The sequence below is a fragment of the Panthera onca genome, chromosome C1 (assembly GCF_046562875.1).
Source record: "Panthera onca isolate mPanOnc1 chromosome C1, mPanOnc1 haplotype 2, whole genome shotgun sequence".
Lineage (NCBI taxonomy): Eukaryota > Metazoa > Chordata > Mammalia > Carnivora > Felidae > Panthera > Panthera onca.
The window spans coordinates 3128076-3151489 of NC_138346.1; the positions used below are offsets into that span (position 1 = coordinate 3128076).

A 23414-nucleotide genomic window follows, 5' to 3' on the forward strand; every position below is an offset into this window, starting at 1 on the left:
CAGGACTGGGTAAAGGCAGGACTACTGTGGGGCAGGTGCACTCCCACCAGCAAGATGAATAAGGAAGCAGAGACCTAAACAGTGAGGAAATAGACATTTGAAGGTGTTTGAAGCATTCCAGGTGGAAGGCTCGGTGGGTGCAAAGGCCTGGTGGCCAGAACCCATCTTGCCATTCCAGCTTTGCTTTGCTGTGAAGGTTACCTAGGCCGGTGGAGCAGGGAACAGGCCGGGATCCCCAGGGTGCTGCCCCAGGGCGCGGGCCCCACCGACCATTCACCCCACCCGCGGGGAGGCCAGTCTGGCAGATGGGCGGCCCGCGGTGGGGGCGGCGGTCGTCTGGCGGGCGGACACAGGCTCACCCGCCCTCCGCCGCCGGACAAAGCGGGCCTAGACAAAGGCGCGGCCAACACCTGTCGCTCTTGGCTCGGCCCCCGCTTTTCTCCACCGAAGCGGCTGCAGCTGCCAACTGTCATGGGCATCAAGTTACGGGGACCAGACGGCGACCTACGCGAGCCTGGGCGAGGGGAGGGCTGGGAGAAAAGGGAGCCGAGGGGGAGGGGTGGCGGGGGACGAAGGAGACTGCCACAGGGAGGGAAGCCGGGACGAATGAACGAGAGTGGGGACCAGGGAAGGACGGGCGAGGAGCGGGGAGGGCTAGGAAGAGTGGGCGCGGCGGGGAACCAGGGCAGGGTGTGTGTATGGGGGTGGGGAGGGGGAACTGGGAAGGAGGACAGGGAGATCAGTGGGGGACAGGGGAGCGAAGGCGATTAGGGGGACATGGAGAGCTCAGGGGGACAGCGATGATGATTAGAAAAGGAGGGGCGGCTGGTGGGGGCGTGGTACCAGAGAAGGAGCGGGGGAAGGGTGACCAGAGAAGGAGCTCCCCGAAGAGGAGGGGCGGTGTCGCCGGACCCGCCCCACTAGAATCCCCGCGAAGGCGGAGGGCTGTGTCGAGGGTCGAGTCGGGACCCACACTTCCGCAAGAAAGTCAAAGGAGTCCTGGGGCCCGCTCCCAACCCCGCTACCCCATGGGTCTCTATCTCTCCGGGGTTCCGCAGCTATCCCAACCCGGACCCTTAGACCTTCCCAGGTCCAGAGACCGCGGCCTTGACTGCGGTTCTGCCCTCCACAATCTAGCACCCCGACACTCGGGCAGGAGCGCTCCTCTCCGGAGGCACCTTGCACGAACTAAGACAAGTGTGAATGCACGAATGAGCTCCTGCTCCCACGCACAGCAGACCTGGGGGGCCCTGCTCAGGTAGGGAGGAAAACAAACGCCCCCCCCCCCCCCCCCCCCGTCACAGCGCACCGGGTCACCGCCCCCTCGGGTGCCCCAAGCCGCCGGCGTTGAGCGGAGGCCCGGCTGGGGGCCCCGCCCGCCGGCCACGCCCCACCAGCTGCCTGTGGACCCCGGCGGCGGGGCCGGACAAAGCGCGCCGCTCCCATTGGCCGCGGCGCGCCTAGAAGCCGGCGGCTCCAGGGCCGCGCGGCCAATCCGTGCATTGAAATGCAAATAAGGGGCTATAAAAGGGGCGGGGCCTCGGCCGGCGGAAGACGCGAAGGAGCGAGGGCTGCTGCGGCCCTGGCGGCGCGCTGCGAGGGGCGCGGGCGCTCGTCGCGCTTGCGGCGCTCTGGGCGGTGCGGGTCATGGCTCCGCCCCTGGCGCCCGGCCGGGACCGTGCGGGCCGAGAGTTTGAGGACGCCTGGGAGACTCGGGGGGACCGCAAGGTGCGGGCCGGGGCCGCAGGCGGGCAGGCGGGCGGGAGGCCCGGGACCTGGGCTCAGTCGCCCGCTTCCCGCAGGCCCGGAAGCCCCTGGTGGAGAAGAAGCGGCGCGCGCGGATCAACGAGAGCCTTCAGGAGCTGCGGCTGCTGCTGGCGGGCGCCGAGGTGAGACGGGCGCGCGGGCCGGCGGGCGCCCGGGGGCTGCTGGGCGGAGAGCGGGGGGCGCGGCCCTGCCCGGCCTCACCGGCCCCCCACACGCCCCCCGGCGCTCCCGCCCGCGCAGGTGCAGGCCAAGCTGGAGAACGCCGAGGTGCTGGAGCTGACGGTGCGGCGCGTGCAGGGCACGCTGCGGGGCCGGGCGCGCGGTGAGTGGCGGTGGGGCGCGCGGGCGGGGCGCGTTCGCCCGGCCCGCCCCCGCCTCGGAATGGGGTCTTCCCCGCCCGGCGCCCCGGTACAGCCCGCGCCCGGGGCTCCTCCGGGTCTCCTGGGTGAGCCCTGTCCCCGCGGGCTGGGACGGGCCTGGCCACCGCAGTCGCTGCTTACCGGACGGGGCGCCGCTCTCTCCCTCCCACTCCCGGGTGCAGAGCGCGAGCAGCTGCAGGCGGAAGCAAGCGAGCGCTTCGCGGCCGGCTACATCCAGTGCATGCACGAGGTGCACACGTTCGTGTCCACGTGCCAGGCCATCGATGCCACCGTCGCCGCAGAACTCCTCAACCACCTGCTCGAGTCCATGCCTCTGCGCGAGGGCAGCAGCTTCCGGGATCTGCTGGGGGACGCCCTGGCCGGGTCTCCGGGAGCCCCTGGGCGAAGCGGCTGGCCCACGGGAGGGGTCTTGGGGTCCCCTCTGCCCAGTCCCCCGGGCCCCGGGGACGACCTGTGCTCTGACCTGGAGGAGGCCCCCGAGGCTGAACTGAGCCGAGCGCCTGCTGAAGCGCCAGACTTGGTGCCAGCAGCCCTGGGCAGCCTGACCGCTGCTCGCATAGCCCAGAGCGTCTGGAGGCCTTGGTGACTAACGCCAGCCCCAGGTTTGCAAGGGTGGGTGTGGCCTTCCCTTGCTCCGTTCCAGCCTCCCTGGGGACAGATGTGGTGGGGGCAGGGGCCTGAATGTCTCCCAGATCTGCCTGCCCTCTTCCTCCAGTGAGTGGGTTGCAGGGCAGTCCAGGATGACCAGCCCATTCAGGCCCCTAGCCCTGTTTCTTAAGCGAGTGTCTCTTGGGGACCCCCAGCCCCGGGTTGGGTGGAGGGTGGGAGCTGCAGGCCGCGGGAAGAATCCTACAGAGCTACCGCGGTTCTCCAGAACTGCAGGTGGCCCAGCCTTCCCAGGTACTGTGTGGATCTGGGGGCAGAAGTGCTGAAACCCTCCTCCGTGCCGGGCACTAGTGTCGGGGACAGAGGGAGACCTCAGACCCTGGCGGCCCTGGCCTGAGCAGAAGCTTGAACTTGCCACTTCATTCAGGACATGGTGCATTCATTCAGGACACAGGAGGCAGGTGCATTCCCCAGCATTGCCAGTCCTCTGCCAGACAGAAGCAAAGTCTCCCTGAACGCCTCGCATTTAGCACACTTGGAGTTTGTGTATTAGGTTACCAACAAATGTTCCAGTTTTATTAAATAAAGGACTTTGGAGAGTTAGTTACCCTTCAGAAGTATGACTGATGTGGTGTCTTTACTGAGTCTACTGTGTAAACACTAAACTAAGGAAGGGCATTTTTCTTGTATCTAATGCTGGTGGATGTTTCTAAAACCTCTCACCCTTTGTCAGCAAAGTGAGGAGTAGAATGGTGGTGGAGACGAGACCCCCGTGCGACCTCTCACAGTGGATGGTGCGTCCACCTCCCTGGGAGATGGGTACCACCGGCTTGGGGTTTGTCTCCAGAGTAACTAAGCACCAGGGAAACAGCCTGTCCCGGGACCATTCTCTGGTACATGAGCTCCTAGGGATAAACTCATTCCTACTTCCTAGCCATGTGGCTTGGAAGTTTCTTTCAAAGCCCTGTGTCAGGATCCATGAGCATGAGGCAGACGTCAGTCTCCCCGTGTTAGGTTGTGGGTTGCCCCTCTTCCTGACTAGAGGGAGCTGCCCTCAGTGCCAGGCAGTTCAGGGACACGGAGACCCTCCCGGTGCATGGCTTGAAGTCTAAGCGCCATGGCTCTGGGCAGCTTGGGCTGAAGATCAAACTGCGCCCAAGAGGCCAGGAGCCTTGGAAGGAGGGCGATGGGATGGGCAGTTGGGGAATGGGGAGCTTGCCCTCCTGGGCTGGGGCAGGGCCTGCAGATAGCACGTGGTCAGTTGACAGTCACGCCACAGGTAGCCCAACTCGGTCGTCTCCTGCTCCAGGACCCAAAGCAGCTTGGGTTGCCAGTGCCCAGACTGGGGCTGAGGTGTGACGACTCAGGATTGTCACCTGGGTCTCCTCTCTGGTTGTGCGCCTTTGCTTCAAGGACATCTTTCTCAACAGCCCTCTTACAAAAGCCCCCCAACGGGTCCTGCCCACCAGGAGGGGGGGTTCACATTGGCTCCCCTCTGGTTCAATCTCAGATCTCAGCCACTAGCCTACATAACCAGATGCACCTTATTTTTATACAAATATATTATTATTTTTTTTTTAATTTGCATCCAAGCTAGTTAGCACATAGTGCAACAATGATTTCAGGAGTACAGTCCTTAGTGCCCCTTATCCATTTAGCCCATCCCCCCTCCCACAACCCCTCCCGTAACCCTCTGTTTGTTCTCCATATTTAAGAGTCTCTTAGGTTTTGTCCCCCTCCCTGTTTTTATATCATTTTTGCTTCCCTCCCCTTATGTTCATCTGTTGTGTCTTAAAGTCCTCATATGAGTGAACTCATAGGATTTTTGTCTTTCTCTGAATGACTAATTTCACTTAACCTAATACCCTCCAGTTCCACTCATGTAGTTGCAAACGGCAAGATTTCATTCTTTTTGATTGCCGAGTAATACTCCATTGCATATAATACCACATCTTCTTTATCCATTCACCCATCGATGGACATTTGGGCTCTTTCCATACTTTGGCTGCTGTTGATAGCACTGGTATAAACATCAGGGTGCACGTATCCCTTCAAAACAGCATACCTGTATCCCTTCGATAAATACTTAGTAGTGCAATTGCTAGGTCGTAGGGTCGTTCTGTTTTTAATTTTTTGAGGAACCTCCATACTGTTTTCCAGAGTGGCTGCACAGTTTAGATGCACCTTATTTTTAGCGACTGGGGATGAGTTGGTGGGATGGGGTCGGAGAGGCAGGTCCGTAGGAGAGGTCTCAAGAGGGATGGGAACATTATTCCTGGGATTATTTTAGCTGTCCCAGACAAACTGACATAGGAGGTGTCCACAGAGACACAGATGGAGAGCAGGTCCCCCTGCAAAACCTCTGTTGCATGTGGCTTCTAGCAGCACACAAAGGCCACTGTGATGAGCTCTGATGCCATTGGGGGGGACTGTTTTGAAGCATCAACTCCTTCCTCTCATATGCACACTTGTCACATTCTCCCAGAGGCCCTGGACTCACTAGGCCACGGAACTCACTAGGCTGAAGAAGAGGCTAGTGCTTTCAGAACAGCTACATCCCCTCTGGAGGCTCGAAAGTGAATCCGTTTCCTTTCCTTTTCCTGCTTCAGAGGCCACCGACATTCTTTGGCTGGTGGCCCCCTTCCTCCAGCTTCTAAGCCAGTAACAATGCATCTACCTTTGTGCCTCCCTCTTCCTTCTACTTTTAAGGAACCTCATGATGATATTTGGGCCCACCTGGACAATCCAGGAGACTCTCCCTGTCTCAGGGCCCTCAATGCTTAATCAGGTTTGCAACACCTCTTTTGCCATGTAAGGTGACACACAGTTTCTGGGAATGACGACACGGACATATTTGGGGGACCATTATTCTGCCCAGGCATTCTACCTTCCATCAAGACACGGTGTGGTGCCAGCCTTCCACACAGCCGTTGGATTCGGTCCCCTCCGACCTCTCAGGGGCTCTGCTGCATCACTAATCCCTCCTCCCTCTGGATCATTCTACAAAGCTGTAATCTCTCCGTCTGGAGAAAGAGGAGACACAATCCCCCTGGACCTGCCATCCCTGGTTAGGCTCTGCCTCATTTTTCTGCTCTAAAGCAACATTCCTTAAAAGCACTGTTTACACTAGCTGTCTCCACTTCTGCACCTCACTCCCCTTCCCTCCTCTGCAGTCAGGCCGTTCTTCCCCTCCGCTCCAAGGAACCTGCCCTGGCCAAGATCTCCAGCGACCGTTTCCAGACCCGGGGATTCTGTCTCAAGTTTCAGCTTGCTCAACCTTCTTCCAGTGAAGCACTCCTCCTGGGTTATCACTCCCTCCCTCCGGAAAGTCCACTTCAAAAACCCCCAATCCTTCAGGCTGTCACTGGCCATCCTCAGTCTCCTTTGCTGACCAACCTCTGAATGAGGGCATACACGTTCAGGACTCTGTGTCCTTCCCTGTCACCCCTGCCCTGGCCCATTTGGCTTGTTCCATCGTGTGCCCTTGATGCAAAGCCCATCTCTATCCTTGTCGGCCCCTCTATCCTCAGGTCCACTCAACACCTCCACTCAGACGTCGGATGCGCATCACAAACCACAGCCAGAGCACAGCCGACTCTCGGCCCCAAACGCACCGTCACTGCGCCAGTCGTTGCCCCTTCACGGCACCCCATTGACTACGGAAGATAACCTATACAAGCCATACTCTTTTCCTGTCACCTCCCCTCCACTCAATCAAGTGCATGAGCCCTACTCCAAACTCCAGTTTCCAACCGTCATCTTTCCACCGGCAGAGGGCTAGGCACCCTCATCTCACCTTTAACCTGGACTTGGGCAGCAGGCCTAACTCGCCTCCCCACTCCCACGTGGGGCGTCTGGCAGCGGCCTTCAAGGCCGGACCAGAGACCAGCTGCCTCCGCGGATCCTCCCTCCCGCAGTTCTGCTCTGGCCTCGGGCCTTGGAGAGCAACCTGAGAGCGGGGGTGCGGCCAGTCTCGCTCAGCGCCGAGCGCGGGGGAAAGCGGCCGGATTTGGGAATGAGCGAGCGGAGCTCCAGGGGTCTCGGGCCGGACTCCCACGGCGCGCAGCTCTCGGACGCGCCGCACCGACTAGGAGGAACTCCGGAGACTTTTCCCAGGCTTTCTGGAGGCTTTCTTCGCCGGGCCTGGGAGCCGAGGCCTTGGCCCCGCCCCCGCCCCCGCCCCCGCCTCCGCCTCGGCCCGGCCTGCCCCGCCCGAGGCGAGCCGCTGAGCCTCCTGGGAGATGTAGTTCTCGTCCTTCCACTTTTCCTTCCGCGAGGCCGCTGCAGGCTGAGCCGGGACCGCGACTCCCAGAGGCCTGCGGGCCCGGAGGCCACGCCCCTCCCGGCGAGCGTCCCGACCCAGGTGCCGGCCAGGATCCTCGCGCAGTCGGGTAAGTGGCCGTGTGGCCGGTCGCGTCCGGAGTGTCGTCCCTTCGGCAGCCCTGGCACCAAGAGAGGACGCGAGGCAGGCGCCGGCGCCCCGCAGCTCGAGCCGCGCGTCCGCGTGTGGACGCGAAGGCCAAGGGCGTCTCGGCCGGCCGGGCAGTCGCTGCGCGGGCCGCCGCCCGGGGTCGCCGACCGCCGCGGGTCCCGGGAGGCCGGGGGTATTGAAAGAGCAGCCAAAGCCACCAGCGACGGGGGTCGAGAAGGAGGGGGTCGTTCCAGGCTGTGGAACGGAAGCAGGTTTGTTGAGGAGGGGGACACGAGCCTTGCTGACGGTGCCGGAGACCGAGCCCCGGCTCCGCGCAGCCTTCACTCTCCGCCTGCGCTGAGCGAGCACCTGTTGTGTGCTGCGGTCCGAGACACACTGACCGGACCCCTGCTGCCGTGGACCCTTGCATTCTCTAAAGACGGCCGAGAGCCCACAGCGAGCCACTGGCCACCGCACACTGCCCAGAGGTAGACAGTGGCATCGCTTTTGAGAGCAACCGGGGAAGCCCAGAGCTTATCAGATTATTAATGTCTGTCCTTGGGTTTAGATGGGTCTAGAAGCGATAAGGTTTTAAACTGGTGACCGAGAGGCCTCCTGGATTGCCGTGGGAGCACCCAGGCATCTTACCCGGCTAGACCTGCGCTGCTGCGTCGTTGTCGTTGCCGTTGCCTCGCTGTCCGTCTGCCATCAGCAGATGACACTAGGGGTACCGTCTTCTTGCCCCTCCAGATCCTGCCCCGCCTTGACCTCGGAAATCTGCTACGTGCCCTTAGACATCCAAGTCAATAAGCATTCCGTGGACCTTGTCACCCCTCACTGTCGAGCTGGCTCCCAAACCTTAAGCTCCTACCTTCTGTCTTACCCACTCTCTCCAGCCGAACTTGTTAGACCTCCCTGGGACCTAATCACTGTCCTAGTTTCCTTCACAGTCCAGTTTCTTGAAAATAACTTCTGTTCTCATTGTCTTCACTTCCTCACCTGCTTGCTTATCACAAAATTTCACCCCGGCCTACATTTCCCATCACTGTACTGGAAACTTCTAGAAGTCTCCGAGGAAGTCCTTACTGCCAAGTAGACCCTTTAGTTTTCTTCTGCCTAAATATTGCAGCATTTAACACTGACAGTAACCTCATGCTTTTTAAAAACCCTGGCCGGGTCTCGTGTTCTTGCTTCCTCTTCAACCCTTCCTTCTCAGATCCGAGACGGCTGTCAGCCCACCCTTTAAGTGTTGCCGTGTCCTGTGTCCCTTTCTGTAGCCCGCTTAGCTCTAGACTACAATCCGTATGATCCCTGTGGCGTTCCCTCCTGTGTGGCTGAGTCCACACTTGACTTCCGGCCCAGCTGGGCTCTCTAGAGCTCTCTTGGGGTTTATCCAGATGCCCCTGGCTGTTGCCTTTCGACACCCCACAGGTTCTAAAGACACAGCAAGTGCAACCTGAGCTCTGCTCTCCTACAAAACCTGTGCCTCCTGTCGTGTTCTGGATCCCTGGCCATCCTCAACCACCCAGGGCAGACCCCTGACAGGGAGACACCTCCTTGTCCTTCAGCCCCTCCAGCCCACGCAATTGGCGTCCAGGAGCCACCAATTCTCCCTTGTTAATAGCGCTAACGAATGAATGAGTGAATGAGTTTGCATCTTCCTTGTCCCCGCTGTCCCTGCTGCCACATTCTTATTTCAGGTTCTTACCTCCCACCTGGAGAATGGGAATGGTCCTTAAGAAAACCACACCCAGTCTTACCTCCTGAACTTCGGTCCTTCAAAAGCCTGACCCTGCAGATTAGCAAAGTGTGGGAGGCCCATGACCCAGGGGTCTGCTCGGAGCCCCACCGCCAGGCCCCTCTCCTCTACTCCCACCCCCTTGCCTGGGGTGGGACCGGCTGCCTGCCACCGCCCCACAGTCCTCTCCCGTTGCCTTCAAGGTTGGAAAGGTTTTCCTGGTCACCCTGGTTAGAGGCGGTTTTCAAGTTTCTTTTGATGCTGTATTTCAGACAACGTTTACTTATTCTTTCACGGTATTCATTGGATACCTGCTCTTCGTCAGGCATTATTCTTGTTGCTGGAGATAAAGCTTCTTCTCAAGCTCATACCGTTATGAGGGAAACAGACCAAAAACACACGATATGGCAGGCAGTGTTCCCGGCCAAGAAGAACATAAAGTGGGTCGAGAGGCCAGGGAGTAATGGTGTGGAAACAGCGTGCAGGTTTAGGAAGGCTGGTTAGGAACCACCTGTCTGGTAGGTTTCATCTGAGCAGAGGACGGATGATGTGAAGGAAGGAGCAGGCAGCTCTCCTGAGAAGGAACGTTCCAGGGAGAGGAAGTAGCAAGTGTAAAGGCCGAAAGTGAGATGTGTGGGGCCAGTTCCAGGACCGGTGCAGCTGGGTCCCTACAGTCTTGTAACAAGTGCTCCTTGGGGCTTGTGGGGGTCTCAGTCGGTTAAGCGGTTGAACGTCTGACTTGGTTTCGGCTCAGATCATGATCTCGTGGTTCGTGAGCGCAAGCCCCAAGTCAGGCTCTGCGCTGACAGCTCAGAGCCTGCTTGGATTCCCAGTCTCTCTCTCTCTCTCTCTCTCTCTCTCTCTCTCTCTCTCTCTCTCTGCCTTTCCCCCTCTTCCTTTCCCTCCCCTGCTTGCTCTCGTGCTCTCTCTTTCAAAATAAATAAACTTAAGAAAAAAATGTTCCTTGTTTTTTCTGTATTTCTTTCAATAATAACAGCAATACCATATGTTCATTAACACCAGGTGCCAGGAGACTCTGTGCGTGATCTTGTCCGTTCCTCAAATGTCACGGTGACCCTCTGGGGGAGGTATTTATTACTACTCTCCCTTTTACAGATGAGGAAACTGAGGCTCAGATAGGTTAAGTAACTGTTCCTAAACTAGATTTTTATTTTAAAAGCAATACACACACCCAGGAAAAAGCAAACATTACAGAAGGCCTGCCATGGACAGTCTGGGTCCTCCTTCTCTCTTCTTGCCCCATACCTTCCTCCCTCTCTCCAGGAGTCCCCACGGTTAACAATTTCTTGGGTGACCTCTTTGATCCTTCCCATGCATCTGCAAGCATATATATCTGGGAAAAATGTCTTTTTCTTTTTCTGCCAATGGGACCATTCTGTACATACGATTCTGCAACTTTTTTAACCCAACAGTAGAATCGTCTATTCAGCGCTGTGGACCACGCCCCCGCTGCGTGCCAAGCAAGCACTGTCCTCGGCACCAGGGACACAGTAGTGAAGAGGAAAAGCCCCTCCCTCACGGGGCCCCCCTGGCCCACCACGTGGCCTCGGGCAGAGCCTTCTTGCCCACATTAACCTCACCAAGGATGTAGAGAGGGTTTCCGAGGTTTCTCCAAGACCGGTACTCAGCGAACATCCTGTGTACTTTGCACATGCTTCTAGAATTAAAGTGGCCGGGCAAATGGTATGTCGTTGAAATTGTCAGATCATTGCCCTGAAAAACTGTCTGCGTTACACTTCTGCCTTCAGCAGAGGAGGGGAGTTTTCTACACTGTCTTTATTTTTTTTTTATGTTTATTCTTGAAAGAGAGACAGAGCACGAGCAGGGGGAGGGGCAGAGAGAGAGGGAGACATAGAACCTGAAGCAGCTCCAGGCTCCGAGCTGTCAGCACAGAGCCCAATGTGGGGCTCGAACCCATAAACCCCAAGATCATGACCTGAGCCGAAGTCGGACGCTTAATTGAGCCACCCAGGCGCCTGTCCCATCTACACTGCCTTTAGTGGCAGACATCCCTATTTCACTGATTTACTACCGTGAAAAAAAGTTTGTTTAGGGGCGCCTGGGTGGCTCAGTCGGTTAAGCATCCGACTTCGGCTCAGGTCATGATCTCACTGTCCGTGAGTTCGAGCCGCACCTCAGGCTCTGTGCCGACGGCTCGGAGCCTGGACCTGCTTCGGGTTCTGTGTCTCCCTCTCTCTCTGCCCCTCCCCCGCTCATGCTCTGTCTCTCTCTGTCTCAAAATAAATAAAAACATTTTAAAAAGTTTTATAAAAAAAAAGTTTAAGGGGAGAATATTGAATTTAGTGGGTGCCATTGACATCTGTGGAGGTAATCGCATGTTTTCTTATTTTTGCCCTTTTGCCTGTCCATGTGGAGTATTTTGTGATTGGATTCATCCATAATGAGCCACGGTTCTGGTTTTAACCCAACTGTAGAATCGTCTTAATGGGGTCAAGGTCGTGCTGAATTTGGTTTGTATGTAATTTTATGTAGGATTCTTTTCATAGACTTGATTTTTTTAGAGCAGTTTGAAGTTCATAACAAAACTGAGCAGAAGATAGAGATTTCCCACGTACCCCTGTTCCCACACACACACACGACTTACCCCCTGATCAGTATCCCCCACCCGGGTGGTCCGTTTGTCGCAGTCGGTGAGCCCACCCATCATTATCTCCCAAAGTCCCTAGGTGACACTGGGGTCCACTCTAGGTGCTATACATTCTCTGGGTTGGGACAAATGTCGGGCATGCATCCACCACAGAGTATGATACAGAGCAGTGTCACTGCCCTAAAAATCCTGTGCTCTGCCTGTTCATCTCTCCCTCCCCGCAGTGTCTCACAGTCACGATCTTTTTTACTATCTGCAGAGTTTTACCTTTTCCACAGTGTTTTGTAGGATTTTTTTGCATCAGAATTCCTACGGGGTATTGCTTTATGGTTTTTTGTATGTGCGGTCTTCCTGATTTGGGTGTCTGTGTTAAGCTGCCCCTCTGAAAAGATGGGGAGTCTTGCTGTTTGTTTGTTTTAAGATTTTATTTTTGAGTAATCTCTACACCCAACATGGGGCTCGAGCCCACAACCCTGAGATCAAGAGTTGCAGGCTCCACCGACGGAGCCAGCCAGGCGCCCTGGGAGTCTTGCTTTTATTCCTGTGTGTTCTGGAACAGCTTAAATAGCATTGGGATAACACAGTCCTTAAGTTCTGAAAGTGTACGCCTTGAGGTGACCAGGGCCTAGGGAGTGCAGTGGCAAGAGGTACACTAATTTCAAAAAGTTTGTTTTTAGATAGTTTTTTTTAAAGTTTATTTATTTTTGAGAGAGACACAGCATGAGCGGAGGGAGGGGCAGAGAGACAGAGAATCCCAAGCAGGATCGGCCGCTGCCAGCACAGAGCCCGACTCGGGGCTTGAACTCACGAAACCGTGAGATCGTGACCTGAGCCGAAACCAGGAGTCAGACCCTTAACCAATGGAGCCGCCCAGGTGCCCCAGAGGTGCACTAATTTAAAAAGTTTTCTGTCCGGGCACCTGGGTGGCTCTGTCGGTTAGACATGAGACTATTCAGCTCAGCTCAGGTCATGATCTCTCCGTTCGGCAGATCGAGCCCCACGTGGGCTCTGCTCTGGCAGCTCCAAGCCTGCTTGGGATATTCTCTCTCTCTCTCTCTCTCTCTCTTTCTCTCTCTCTCTCTCCCCGTCCCATGCTTGTGCTCACGCATGCACGCTCTGTCTCTCTGTCTCAAAAGAAATAGACATCAAAAATAAAAAAAGCTCAAAGCAATTGTCTGCATCGCTCCCTGTAAGCCTTTCCAAGGCATCTGATTGTTTCTCACTCCCATTTCCTGAGTGACATGGGGCATCTTTTCTCAAGCTTACCAGGTATTTGTGTTTTCCTCAGAGCCAGGTTGGGTGCCCCGTCTACACCTCCAGAGGTCCCTGTAGGTACGGTGTTGGGAGTGCAGGAGCACGAAGGAAACCCGAGAAGGAAGTGGAGGGCCCTGGCAGCCCGCATGGACCCGCATAGGCCACTCAGACAAGGCTCGAACCACAGATGGATCCAAGGCTTGACAACACCCCTCCTGCTGTTCGTGGGATGCGACGGGCAGGGCAGGAGCTTAGCCAGGGAGGGAAGCGGCCCCCAGCAGCGGGCCGTCCGGGCTTCCTTATTTTCACCTGGCCACTTTTCCGTGTCACCCTGCACAACGGCCCCGGGCAGCTGGCCGCCTTCGGCCATTCTTCCTTCCGTAGTCTGTGCGAGCAATAAACGGAATCTAGAAAGGGCTCGCGACTTCCTTAGTAGCACCTCTGTCAGCCTGTGCTGGACAGAATGGAAGGAAAATGAGGCAAAAGGGGGTTGGGGGGGGGGGGGAGGGCAGGGCCCACCCGATTTGGGGAGCGTACCACAGATCTCCCCTTGCCCGGGGCCAAATTCTCTTTTCTGCCCCTTGTCTCCTCCAAGGCTTGATCGAGCCCCTGGAGGTTTGCCCACTTCTTCAGGATGTTGTATCCAGATCTGCCCCAGTCGTTCCACCCGGAGAAACTCCAGTTGGAAGAGCTCTCAGATGGACCAGCAAATTCTAGAGGACTGGAGCTGCCCCAACACTGTATTATGGAAATTTCCAGCGGTACCGTTGACATCTTCCTCGACTTTTATCACATCTGGGCAGCCATCCGTTAATCCATTTTTATTCTTGATGCCTTCAGAGTAAATTCCCCTCCAACATTAACTAGCATCCGTTATTCACAGTCTTTTCCTTTGGATCCAAAACTTACAATGAAGTGCCCTGCTTGTAAGGGAACATCTGCTGAGTTTTGACAAATCTGTACAGTTTTGTAACTCAGACCCTACTGAGATACCAGTAAGAAAGTTCTCTCATGCTCCTCAGACAGTCCCCACTCCCACCCAGAGGCAACCAGTCAGTAGCCTGCCTAGCAATACTGGAGCACAAAGCAAAAGGAAAAATCAAATTTGTGCTTAATTTTTTTTGCAGAACAATAAAGTAGGTGAAAAACCATTGAAAAATTTTAAAGTAGGCATATTAAAATTAAAAATATTTTGAAGTTTAAATATTTTATTTATATAAAACCAATTGATGATTTTACTTAACCAGGTTTAATGGAAACAAACAATAATATTTCCAAAGTTTACTACTTATTTTCAGTTGGAGAGAATTGCCGGATTAATTTCCTTTTTTTTTTTTTTTTAATGTTTATTTTGAGACACAGAGAGCATAAGTGGGGGAGGAGAGAGAGAGAGAGAGAGAGGGAGACACAGAATCCGAAGCAGGCTCCAAGCTCCGAGCTGTCAGCACAGAGCCTGACTCAGGGCTGGAACCCACGAACTGTGGGAACATGACCTGAGCTGAAGTCAGAAACTTAACCCACTTAGACACCCAGGTGCCCCCTTTGGATGTGTTTTTAATGTGGGTTTTCGAACAGAGGCAAAAGGCAGCACCTGGGTGGCTCAGCGGGTTAAACCTCTGACTTCAGCTCAGGTCATGATCTCGTGGTTTGTGGGTTCAAGCCCAACACCGGGCTCTGTGCTGACAGCTCAGAGTCTGGAACCTGCTTTGGATTCTGTGTCTCTCTGTCCCTCCTATGCTCATGCTCTTTCTGTGTCTCTCAATAATAAATAAAACCAAAAAAGCTTTTAAAAAATGGCTAAAATGATACATTTGCTGTTAGGTATATTTTACCACAATAAAAAAATCGACTAAGGAAAGTATCAACTGAACTGAATGTAAACACCCCCAGGCCCAGGATTCCAATCCCTGGGCACGTGCCAGTGGGGATGGGTGCCAGTGTTTGCCAAAAGACACGCTTTGGGATGTTCCTACCAGTAGTATTTGTTAGAGCCTCAGACTGGATACGACTCAGCTGTTCACGGAGGCCAGAACATGTTCGTCAGGAACCTGCATCCACACCAGGGATTATCACACAGTGAGAAGACAAGGTCAGGTCTGCCCGCTGAGAGTTCACACCTACATGGTGCCGAGCGAAAGAAGTCCGGGCTGGAAGGGCGCGCACTGCGTGATTCCATTTATATGAGGTTCAAACCCCCACCAAATGGATCCGTGGCCCTGGTGCCAACCGTGGGGCGTTGTGACTGGAAGTGGTTTCTGGGCGCAGGAAATATTCCGTGTTGCGATCTGAGTCCTCGTCGGCGGGTGTGTTTACTTTGTGAAACTTCATCAAGGAATATACTTGGATTCAGTGTGGATTTCAGTAAAAAAAGTTTACTAAAAAAAAAAAAAAAAGAAATCGATCATTACAAATAGCAGAAAATTAGGTACTGGGTGGAAATAAAGTAATAAAAATATTTTTTATCTAAAAAGTGAATTATGGTGACGTATTTATCAGTGTCTTAAGTGGATAAGGTGTAAAAGTTTCCTAGTACATTTATTTTCCTGGTTAAATGGTCTCAGAAAATGCTCGATCAAGTCTCACTTGTGAAAAGTCAAATATATCCCTAAGTGAGACGTGTATGGCTCATCTCCGTGCCTGAGATGAGGTCCAGAAAATCCTTTTGAGGAAGTGAGCTCTGACCTGAGTTTGGGGCCTGGGAGGGGGGGCAGCCACTTGAGGAGCAGGAAAAAGTTGTTCTAATCAAAGGGAACAAGGGCCCAGGCTTGAGGTCCACAGAACCCGCTGCATCCTGGAGAAAGGGAGGAGCCCGGGGGTCGGGGCCACAGTCAAGGTTTGGGACTCCCGAGGTCAGAGGTATCCATGCCAATGCCCAGTGAGACAATGGAGGGCCTCGTAAGCATAGCAGGGAATTTGGATTTTATTCTACGCAAATGGGAAGCAATTGAGAGACTTAAAGCAGGGGAGGGCAGTGGGCGAAGTTATGTTTTAAAATGATCTCTCTCCCTTTCTGGAAAATCAACCGTAGGAGGACAAGAATCTAACAGAGAGGAGGCAGTGTGATTTGTCTCAGGAAAACGCAGTCATGCCTCAGAGATCTTGGGGGTTCGCCTCCAGACCACCACAGTAAAGCAGATATCGCAGCGAAGTGGGTCCAGTGAGCTCACTGGTCTCCTGGTGCACATGAGAGTTGTGTTTACACGACACTGTAGTGTGTCAGGTGTGTTAACAGCTTCATGTCTACAGGAATGGACAGACTTGAGTTAAAACATTTTATTGCTAAACAACGCTAACCATCATCTGAGCTCTCGGTGAATCAGAATCCTCTTGTTGGAGGAAGATCTTGCCTCGATGTTCACGGCTGCTTGGTGGTTGTGACCGTTTCCTAAATTAGTCAACAACGAGGCTTGCCTGGTACATCAAGTGACTCCTCCTTTCGTGGACGGTTTCTCTGTGGCACGTGATGCCGTTTGACGCCACTTTACGCACAGTAGGAATCTTTCGACACCGGAGTCCGTCCCCTCAAACACGGCCACGGCTCTATCGGCTCAGTGTATGCATCTTCCAGGTCCTTTGTGGTCACGTCAACAGTCTTCACGGCATCGTCACCAGCGGCAGATTCCGCCTGAAGAAACCACTTCCCCAAGAAGCAACTCCTCCTCCGTTCAAGATTTCCCCCAAGACCGCGGCCACACACTCGGTCCCATCATCAGGCTCCGCTTGCGATTCTGGTTCTCTTGCTGTTTCCACCCTGTCGGCAGCGACTTCCTCCACGGAAGGCTTGGACCCTCCGTGTTGTCCGTGTGGGCTAGAATCAACTTCTTCCAAACTCTTGTGAATGTTGGTATTTTGACCTCTTCCCGTGAATCGTGAATGTTCTCAATATAAGACAGAGAGTGGTGAATCCTTTCCAGAGGGGTTTCAGTTTACCTTGCCCAGATCCCTCAGAGGAATCACGATGACACTTGTAGCCTCATGAAATGCAAAGACTTGAAAGTCAAGACGACCCCCTGATGCACGGGCTGCGGAATGGGTTCTGTGATAGCTGGCAGGAAAACAGCATTCGTCTCGTTGTCCTTCTCCATCGGAGCTCTTGGGTGACCCAGTACGTTGTCAGTGAGCACTAATATTTTGAAAGGAGTCTCTTTTTTTGTTCTGAGCCCTGGGTCTCAACAGTGAGATTAAAATATTTGGAAAACCACGTCGTGAACAGACGTGCACTCATCCAGGCTGTGCTATTCTGCCTACGGGGCACTGGTGGAGTGTATTTCCCATAATTCTGAAGGGCCCCAGGATTTTCAGGACGGTGAACGGGCACTGGCATCAATGTCAAGTCCCCAGTCGCACCGGCCCCTGGTAAGAGAGCCTGTCCCCTGCGGCTCTGGAGCCAGGCGTTGACGTCTGCTCTCCAGCGTGAAAACCCTCGATCACGTCTCCTTCCAGCAGAAGGCGGCTCCGTCCACACCGCCCGTCTGTTGTTTAGGGCAGCCGCCCCCACCATCGTCCTGCCGGGTCTCCCGGAGAACTTGCCGCGGCTCCGGCACGAGCACTCGCAGCCTCACCTTACCCTTGCACTTCTGTGTTACGGACACGCTTCTCTCCTGAACCAACCCCTGCTCGCTCCAGACTTTCCTCCGGCAGCCTCTTCACCTCCCGGCCTTCACGAGGAGCGCCAGGGCCTTGGTCTGGATTGGCCTTTGGCTTACGGGAACGTTGTGGCTGGCTGAGTCTTCTATCCCGACCACCAAAACCTTCTCCGTACCAGCAATAAGGCTGTTTTGCTTTCTTACCATCCGTGTTCACTGGAGCGGCCCTTTTAATTTCCCCGAGAACTCATCTCTCGCGTTCACAACCTGGACGACCGTTCGGTGCGAGAGGCCCCGCTCCCGGCCTGTTTCAGCTTTCCACCAGCCTTCCTCACCGAGCTTCCTCAGGTCTGGCTTTTGATTGAAAGTGGGAGACGTGCGACCCTTCCTTTCACTTGGACACGTAGAGGCCATCGTAGGGCTATTAACTGGCCTAATTGCAATATCGTTGTGTCTCAGGGAACAGGGAGGCCCGAGGAGAGGTGGAGACGAGGCAGTGGCCGGCGGGGGGAGCAGACAGAACACACACAGGACATTTATCGATTCAGTTTTCCGGCTTATATGGGCGCGGTTCGCGGTGTCCCCAATGACAGTAGTGACATCCGAGGTCACGGGTGACAGATCACCACGACAACGATTATAATGAACAAGTTTGAAGTATTGCGAGAATTACCCAAATGCGACAGAGACACAAAGTGAGCAGACGCTGTTGGAAAATGGTGCCGATAGGCTTCCTCGGCACAGGGTTGCCCAAAACCTTCAACTTGTAAAAACTGCAGTATCTGTGAAACACAATAAAGCAAAGCGCAGTAAAATTAGGCATGCCTGTAATGGGCTTGGTCTGGGGTCACAGTCACAGAAATGGGATGTGGAAGAATCGCGGAAGCGGAACAGGTAAGATCCACCTACTGAACTGGTCGTATGGTGTAAGGAAAAGGTAGGAACTGAGGCCGGTGCCTGGGTTGGGCGGGAGCCACTGGGCGGATGGTGATTTGAGAAAGACTGGCGTGAACAGGTTTTGGGGACAAGGCAGGAGTTGTGTTTGGCATATATTGTAAATGGCATCATTTGAGATGCCCATTAGACATCCAGGTGGGGCTGCTGAGTGGACAGGTGGGGATACAGGTATGTCGAGTTCCAAGAGGAAGCCAAGGCCAGAGATATGCACAGGTGTGCCGTCAAAATACAGACGTATTTAAAGCCAAAGAACTAAAAAATATGGTTTTGGAAGTGAATAAATTGCAGACCAAAGAAGGTCCCGCACCGTGCCCTCGGGCAGGTCAACGTTTAGATGAAGAAAAGCCAACAGAGTGAATCTGAAAAGGGGCATTCCGAGTGGGCCACGTTTCCCTTCTAGTATGAAGTGGGTGGGGTTACAAGGCTTCTGGGCTTCTTTCTGCCCTGAAAGAAGGGTCTATCCTCCCGTGACATGGCTCCAGTCTGCAGACAGAGGGCGCAAGCAGGAGAGCATGTGCCCTTCCATTGCCTTCTAAGGACACTGAAATTTTTCTAATTGTGGAAAGGTCCGCGGCTCCCCCACTGAGTTAAAGTCATCCTTTTGGCGTTTAGGACCCCTTGTGAAATGACCCCAAGTTAACTTGAGACCTCGAGTCCTACCCACCCACCCACCCACCCAACTCCTCTCCATTCCTTACAGAGCTGTGAACACGGGGCTTATTCATGCCATTGTGCCCTGCCCTCTACCCCAAAATGAATCTAAAAATCACACCTGACTTTTTTTCTTTTTTTTTAGAGAGAGAGAGTGTGTGTGGGCGGGGGAGAGAAGAGAGGGAGAGGGAATCTTAAGCGGACTCCATGCTCAGTGCACAGCCCGATGCGAGGCTTGATCCCAAGACCCTGGGATCGTGACCTGAGCTAAGATCAGTCGGACGCTCAACCGGCTGAGCCACCCAGGTGCCCCCACACCTGACTTCAAAGGCCCCAGATAGAAGGTGTCCAGTTCAGGCCCCCTGACAGCCAGCCCTTTCACCATTTCTGTGCACTCCACACGGGCACTCAGGCACCCACCCACACACACACACACACACACACACGTCCTTTGTATTTTGAGCATGTTCCTCTCCCGCTAGCAGATGCAGGAACTATTTCTGGCCCGGTGTGAACTTCGAGAATTACTAACCCTGTTCCTTCCTGACCTTCCCCCAGCCTTAGGTACTTATCTTACTCACATGCTCGTACTCATCGGTTCTCACCCGAAGATTCAAGGGGAGCCCTCTGCAGACCTACCAAACAGGCAACATTACTTTCCTCCAAAGGCTGTTAAGAGATTAGATCAAATTATCATATGCAAAGCGCCTAACTAGTGACAGGCCCCAAACAGGCACGTGGTGTTCTAAGTTCTCTTCCCCTTCTTCACAATAGGAATAGTAAAGTCGATCACTTTTTCACAGTGTGAGAGACTTTTTCTGATATTTATTCAAACTTCCCCAAACCAGGGCTGCTATAAAATCCTTCCACCGCCCTGGAAGACAATGGTTATTTGTGATTTCCAAGCCATCTTTCATTTTCCAAGCCGTCTGTCACAGTGCACAAAACAGGTGTGGTTATCAGGCTGTTCAATTCTTACTGCTGCCCTTGTAAGGGCCCCCACATTTCGCAGCTTAAAACAATCACTCCGTTTTGTTCATATTTTGTGGGTCAGGAATCCCACAAGGGCGGGGGCTTGACACTCGAGGTCCTTGCTGTCTGTGCACTTGGCACTTCCGGTGTTTTCCCTGGAAATCTCCTTAGCCAGATTCATCAGTTCATTGGGTACATTTTCTATTTCCCACAATATTGTGGGTAACAGCTGTGCTAAATGTACGTAACAATGGTATTCTTTCCTCCACCTTCCTCACTTTTTGTTAAGCCCTCATTTACAGCCTCCAGGCCCATCGGGGTGGGGGGCCTCCCACAGTCTTCTCCAGGCCCCTCTGGTTACCTGCTGACCTGGTCCCAAAGATAGTCCCTTATGTTTTGGGTTTTTGCACCTGACCTTAGCCAAAAGGCCGAGAAGTGACGTTTTGGCCTTTTGATGTGTCAGCACTCCCCGTCAAATTCCTCTTCCTGGTATTATTGTTGTATAATCAATTACCCCTAAATTTAGCAGCTTAAAAACACTGCTTACTTTGCTTGCGATTCTGTGGGTTGGGAATTCTCAAAGGGCTCAGCTGGGCAGTCCTGGCTTGGGGTCTCTCACGAGGTCATAGATAGTGGCCGGGGCTGGGGTCATCTGAGGCTTCCTCAGGGATGGATGTCCTCAATGACTCACCCTACAAGGCTGGCAGCCAAGGCTGGCTATTGGCTGGGAGCTCGGCTGGCGTCGCCGAATACAGCGCCCATCTGGGGCTTCTCCAGCACGGTAGCCCCGGAGCAACTGAACTCCTTAGTCGCTGACCGACTCCCCAGCAAGTGTCTCCAGAGCATCAGGCAGAAGCTGCATGGCCTTTTAGGACCTAGCCTTGGAAGTCATACAATGGCCCATCTTCCATTCTCTACCAGTCAAAGCTGTCACAGTTCACCCAGGGCCATGGGAGACGACTCACAGCCTACCTCTTGATGGAAGGGGGCAGGATACATTTCAGAAGAGCAGGAGGGATGGGAGGTATTGTGGCCACAAACTAGAAAATATCATTGGCCACACAGGCAGCTAGATAACATCCTGGGACATCAGGTGCTCCCTTTCCTTGTCTCTAGACAGCTCAAGTTCTTAAAATCCGAAGTCATGATTTTTTTCTAAGAGCAAAATAGTCAAGTAGGCTTGGGCAGTCCTGAGCAAGTACCCAGGGGGCGTCACTCTTGGCTCCAACCTTCCTCATATTCCTGAGGTAGGAAGGCTGTGTCATGCACTTTGAACTTCAAAAATGGACACAGTCTTTCACTCATTCATTCATCCAACCAATGTATACGAGCACCTATTACGTGCCGGTGCTCAGGGTACAGTTATGTGTAGGACCAAACATGGCTCCTGACCTCCACCTGCTCACATTCTGACGGGAGATACGGTTCATCCACGAAATGATGACATAAACAACTGTAAAACTGTAACTATGACAACAGCTGTAAAGGGTGCTTGGGGCACTCAAGAAAGGTTTTCCTGAGGAATTGATGACTCAGCTGAAATCTGAGGAATGAATGGAATTTACCCAGGAGAAGGGGGTCGAGGAGAACATTTCAAGCCAGGGGACCTGAGAAAATGCCCTGGGACAAGACAGAGAAAGACAAGTACCAGGGATTGAGAGAAGCCCCAAGAGAGAAGCCTGACAGGAGGCTGTGATTTGGTGACACAGACTTGACGGGGGTGGGGTCAGGGAGTGGATCCAGAAGACATTCAGAAGATGAAACTGAGAGGACTTGGTGATGGACGGTGTGTCAGGCATCTACTGCTGCCTAACAAATGACCACAAACTCAGCAGCTTAAAACCACACCCGTCTAGTATCCCGCAGTTTCCACAGGTCAGGAGTCTGGGCGCAGCTGGGTCCTCTACAAGGCTGCAGTCACGTGTTGGCCCGGGCTGGGGTCTCACGTGAGGCTCAACTAGGAAGGATCTGCTTCTGAGCTCAGATAACCGTGGGTAGCGTTCATCGCCTTATGGGTTCTTGGATTGAAAGCCTCGGTTTCTAGGGGCGCCTGGGTGGCTCAGTCGGTTAAACCTCCGACCTTGGCTCAGGTCATGATCTCACGGTTCAGGAGTTCAAGCCCCGTGTCGGGCTCTGTGCTGACTGCTCAGAGCCTGGAGCCTGTTTCAGATTCTGTGTCTCCCTCTCTCTCTGACCCTCCACCGTTCATGCTCTGTCTCTTGCTGTCTCAAAAATAAATAAAACGTTAAAAAAATTTTTTTTTAGAAAGCCTCGGTTTCTTGCCATCACCTGGAAGCCACCCTCAGTTCCTTATTGCTGTCCTCCTCTACTGTGGCTCACAACATGGCAACTTGCTTCTTCAAAGTCAGCAAGGGAGGGTGAGTCCCCAGGCAGGATGGGTGTCACAAACCCGTGTGAAAGAATCATATCCACGTAATCACATGCATCCTGACACCTTTGCTGGACTCTATTGGCCAGAGCAAGTCACGGGCCCCGGCCACACTCAAAGGAAGGAGACCACACAAGGGTTGTATACCAGGAGGTGGAGACCATGGGGGCCACCTTAGAGGCTGTCTTCCATTAGGGGGGTTCTGGTGTAGGAGCACAGGGCGTCAACCCTGGAAGGAGAACAGATTGAAGGGGGTAGGGGTGGAGAGTGAAAAAAATGGTTTCAGTCGGGACTTGTTGAGTTTGAGGTACCTTTGAGCCATCCGTGAGGCATCACGTGGGTACTTATTTGAATATGTGGATCTGGAGCTGGTAGGATATATAAATTAACAAACCATGTTCAGATGAACAGTAATTCAAGCCAAGTGTGGACGAGATTGCCAAGGGAGGGAGTATGGGATGAGGAGAGGACCCAGGATCAAGTCTTAAAGAACTCCATCCACGAACAGCCAGGCAGAAGACCTTGGGCCTGTGGAGGAGGCAGAGACAGAGCAGTCAGCGAACAGAAATAAAACCAGGAGAGCGACGACGACGTGTCTTGCGAGTCAAGAAGTGGCCAAGGTGTCAATGCTGCTGGGGTTCGTGTAAGATGACTAGAAAGGTCAGTCGCATCTAGCAATGGAGTGGGAAATTACCGGAGAGCTTAGCAAGAGCTGTTTTGGAGAAGTCAGGAGATCAAGCTGGCTTGGGGTCGGCTGCCCCGTGCATGAGAGGCAAGGGCATGGGAGGCTGTGAGTATTGTTACTGCAGAGTATTTCTGCTGTGAGGGAGGGGCATTTCTCTGGGGAGGGCGAGGAGTGAGCAGTCCTGCAAGACAGAGGCGTGAAGGCTCGCTGGGCCCTTCAAAGTCCTAAAGCCAGACATCACCAGGAATACCCCTGCAATGGAAACAAGGTGGGTTTCCTACTCATCGCAGGGAGGGAGGGAGGGAGACCACCACCCTGGAAACGTCAGTGGTCAGATGTTGGAAAGCACTTAGCAGACTGGGATGCGTGGCCGGTAATTTGGGGAAACA

The 23414-nt window shown here is 54.0% G+C and overlaps 1 protein-coding gene and 1 long non-coding RNA gene across 4 annotated transcripts; both read left to right on the forward strand.

Moving 5' to 3' along the window:
- The first annotated feature begins 1528 nt into the window (after nt 1-1528).
- Nucleotides 1529-3370, forward strand: HES6 (hes family bHLH transcription factor 6). Of its 3 annotated transcripts, XM_060624319.2 has the most exons (5): nt 1533-1728; nt 1803-1889; nt 2008-2089; nt 2309-2749; nt 3022-3370. In XM_060624319.2, the coding sequence occupies exons 1-4, from the start codon at nt 1648-1650 to the stop codon at nt 2731-2733; spliced, it is 675 nt and encodes a 224-aa protein (XP_060480302.1). In that variant the 5' UTR covers nt 1533-1647; the 3' UTR covers nt 2734-2749; nt 3022-3370. The 3 variants fall into 3 exon arrangements, with proteins under 3 accessions (XP_060480303.1, XP_060480302.1, XP_060480301.1); XM_060624320.2 differs by having other exon boundaries at nt 1529-1728; nt 2008-2049; nt 2309-3370; XM_060624318.2 differs by having other exon boundaries at nt 1534-1728; nt 2309-3370.
- A 3655-nt stretch (nt 3371-7025) lies between these two features.
- LOC132672360 (uncharacterized) lies at nt 7026-18572 on the forward strand. The gene is made up of 3 exons (XR_009607486.3): nt 7026-7436; nt 12820-15155; nt 18039-18572. It is a non-coding gene; the product is annotated as an uncharacterized LOC132672360 (long non-coding RNA).
- The last annotated feature ends 4842 nt before the right edge of the window (nt 18573-23414 follow it).

Excerpts from the sequence above, each read along its gene's own strand:
- HES6 (XM_060624319.2), top strand. The coding sequence starts at position 1,648 with ATGGCTCCGCCCCTGGCGCCCGGCCGGGACCGTGCGGGCCGAGAGTTT. Across the intron at positions 1,729-1,802 it reads AGACTCGGGGGGACCGCAAG|GCCCGGAAGCCCCTGGTGGA; the intron begins GTGCGGGCCGGG and ends CGCTTCCCGCAG. Across the intron at positions 1,890-2,007 it reads TGCTGCTGGCGGGCGCCGAG|GTGCAGGCCAAGCTGGAGAA; the intron begins GTGAGACGGGCG and ends CCGCCCGCGCAG.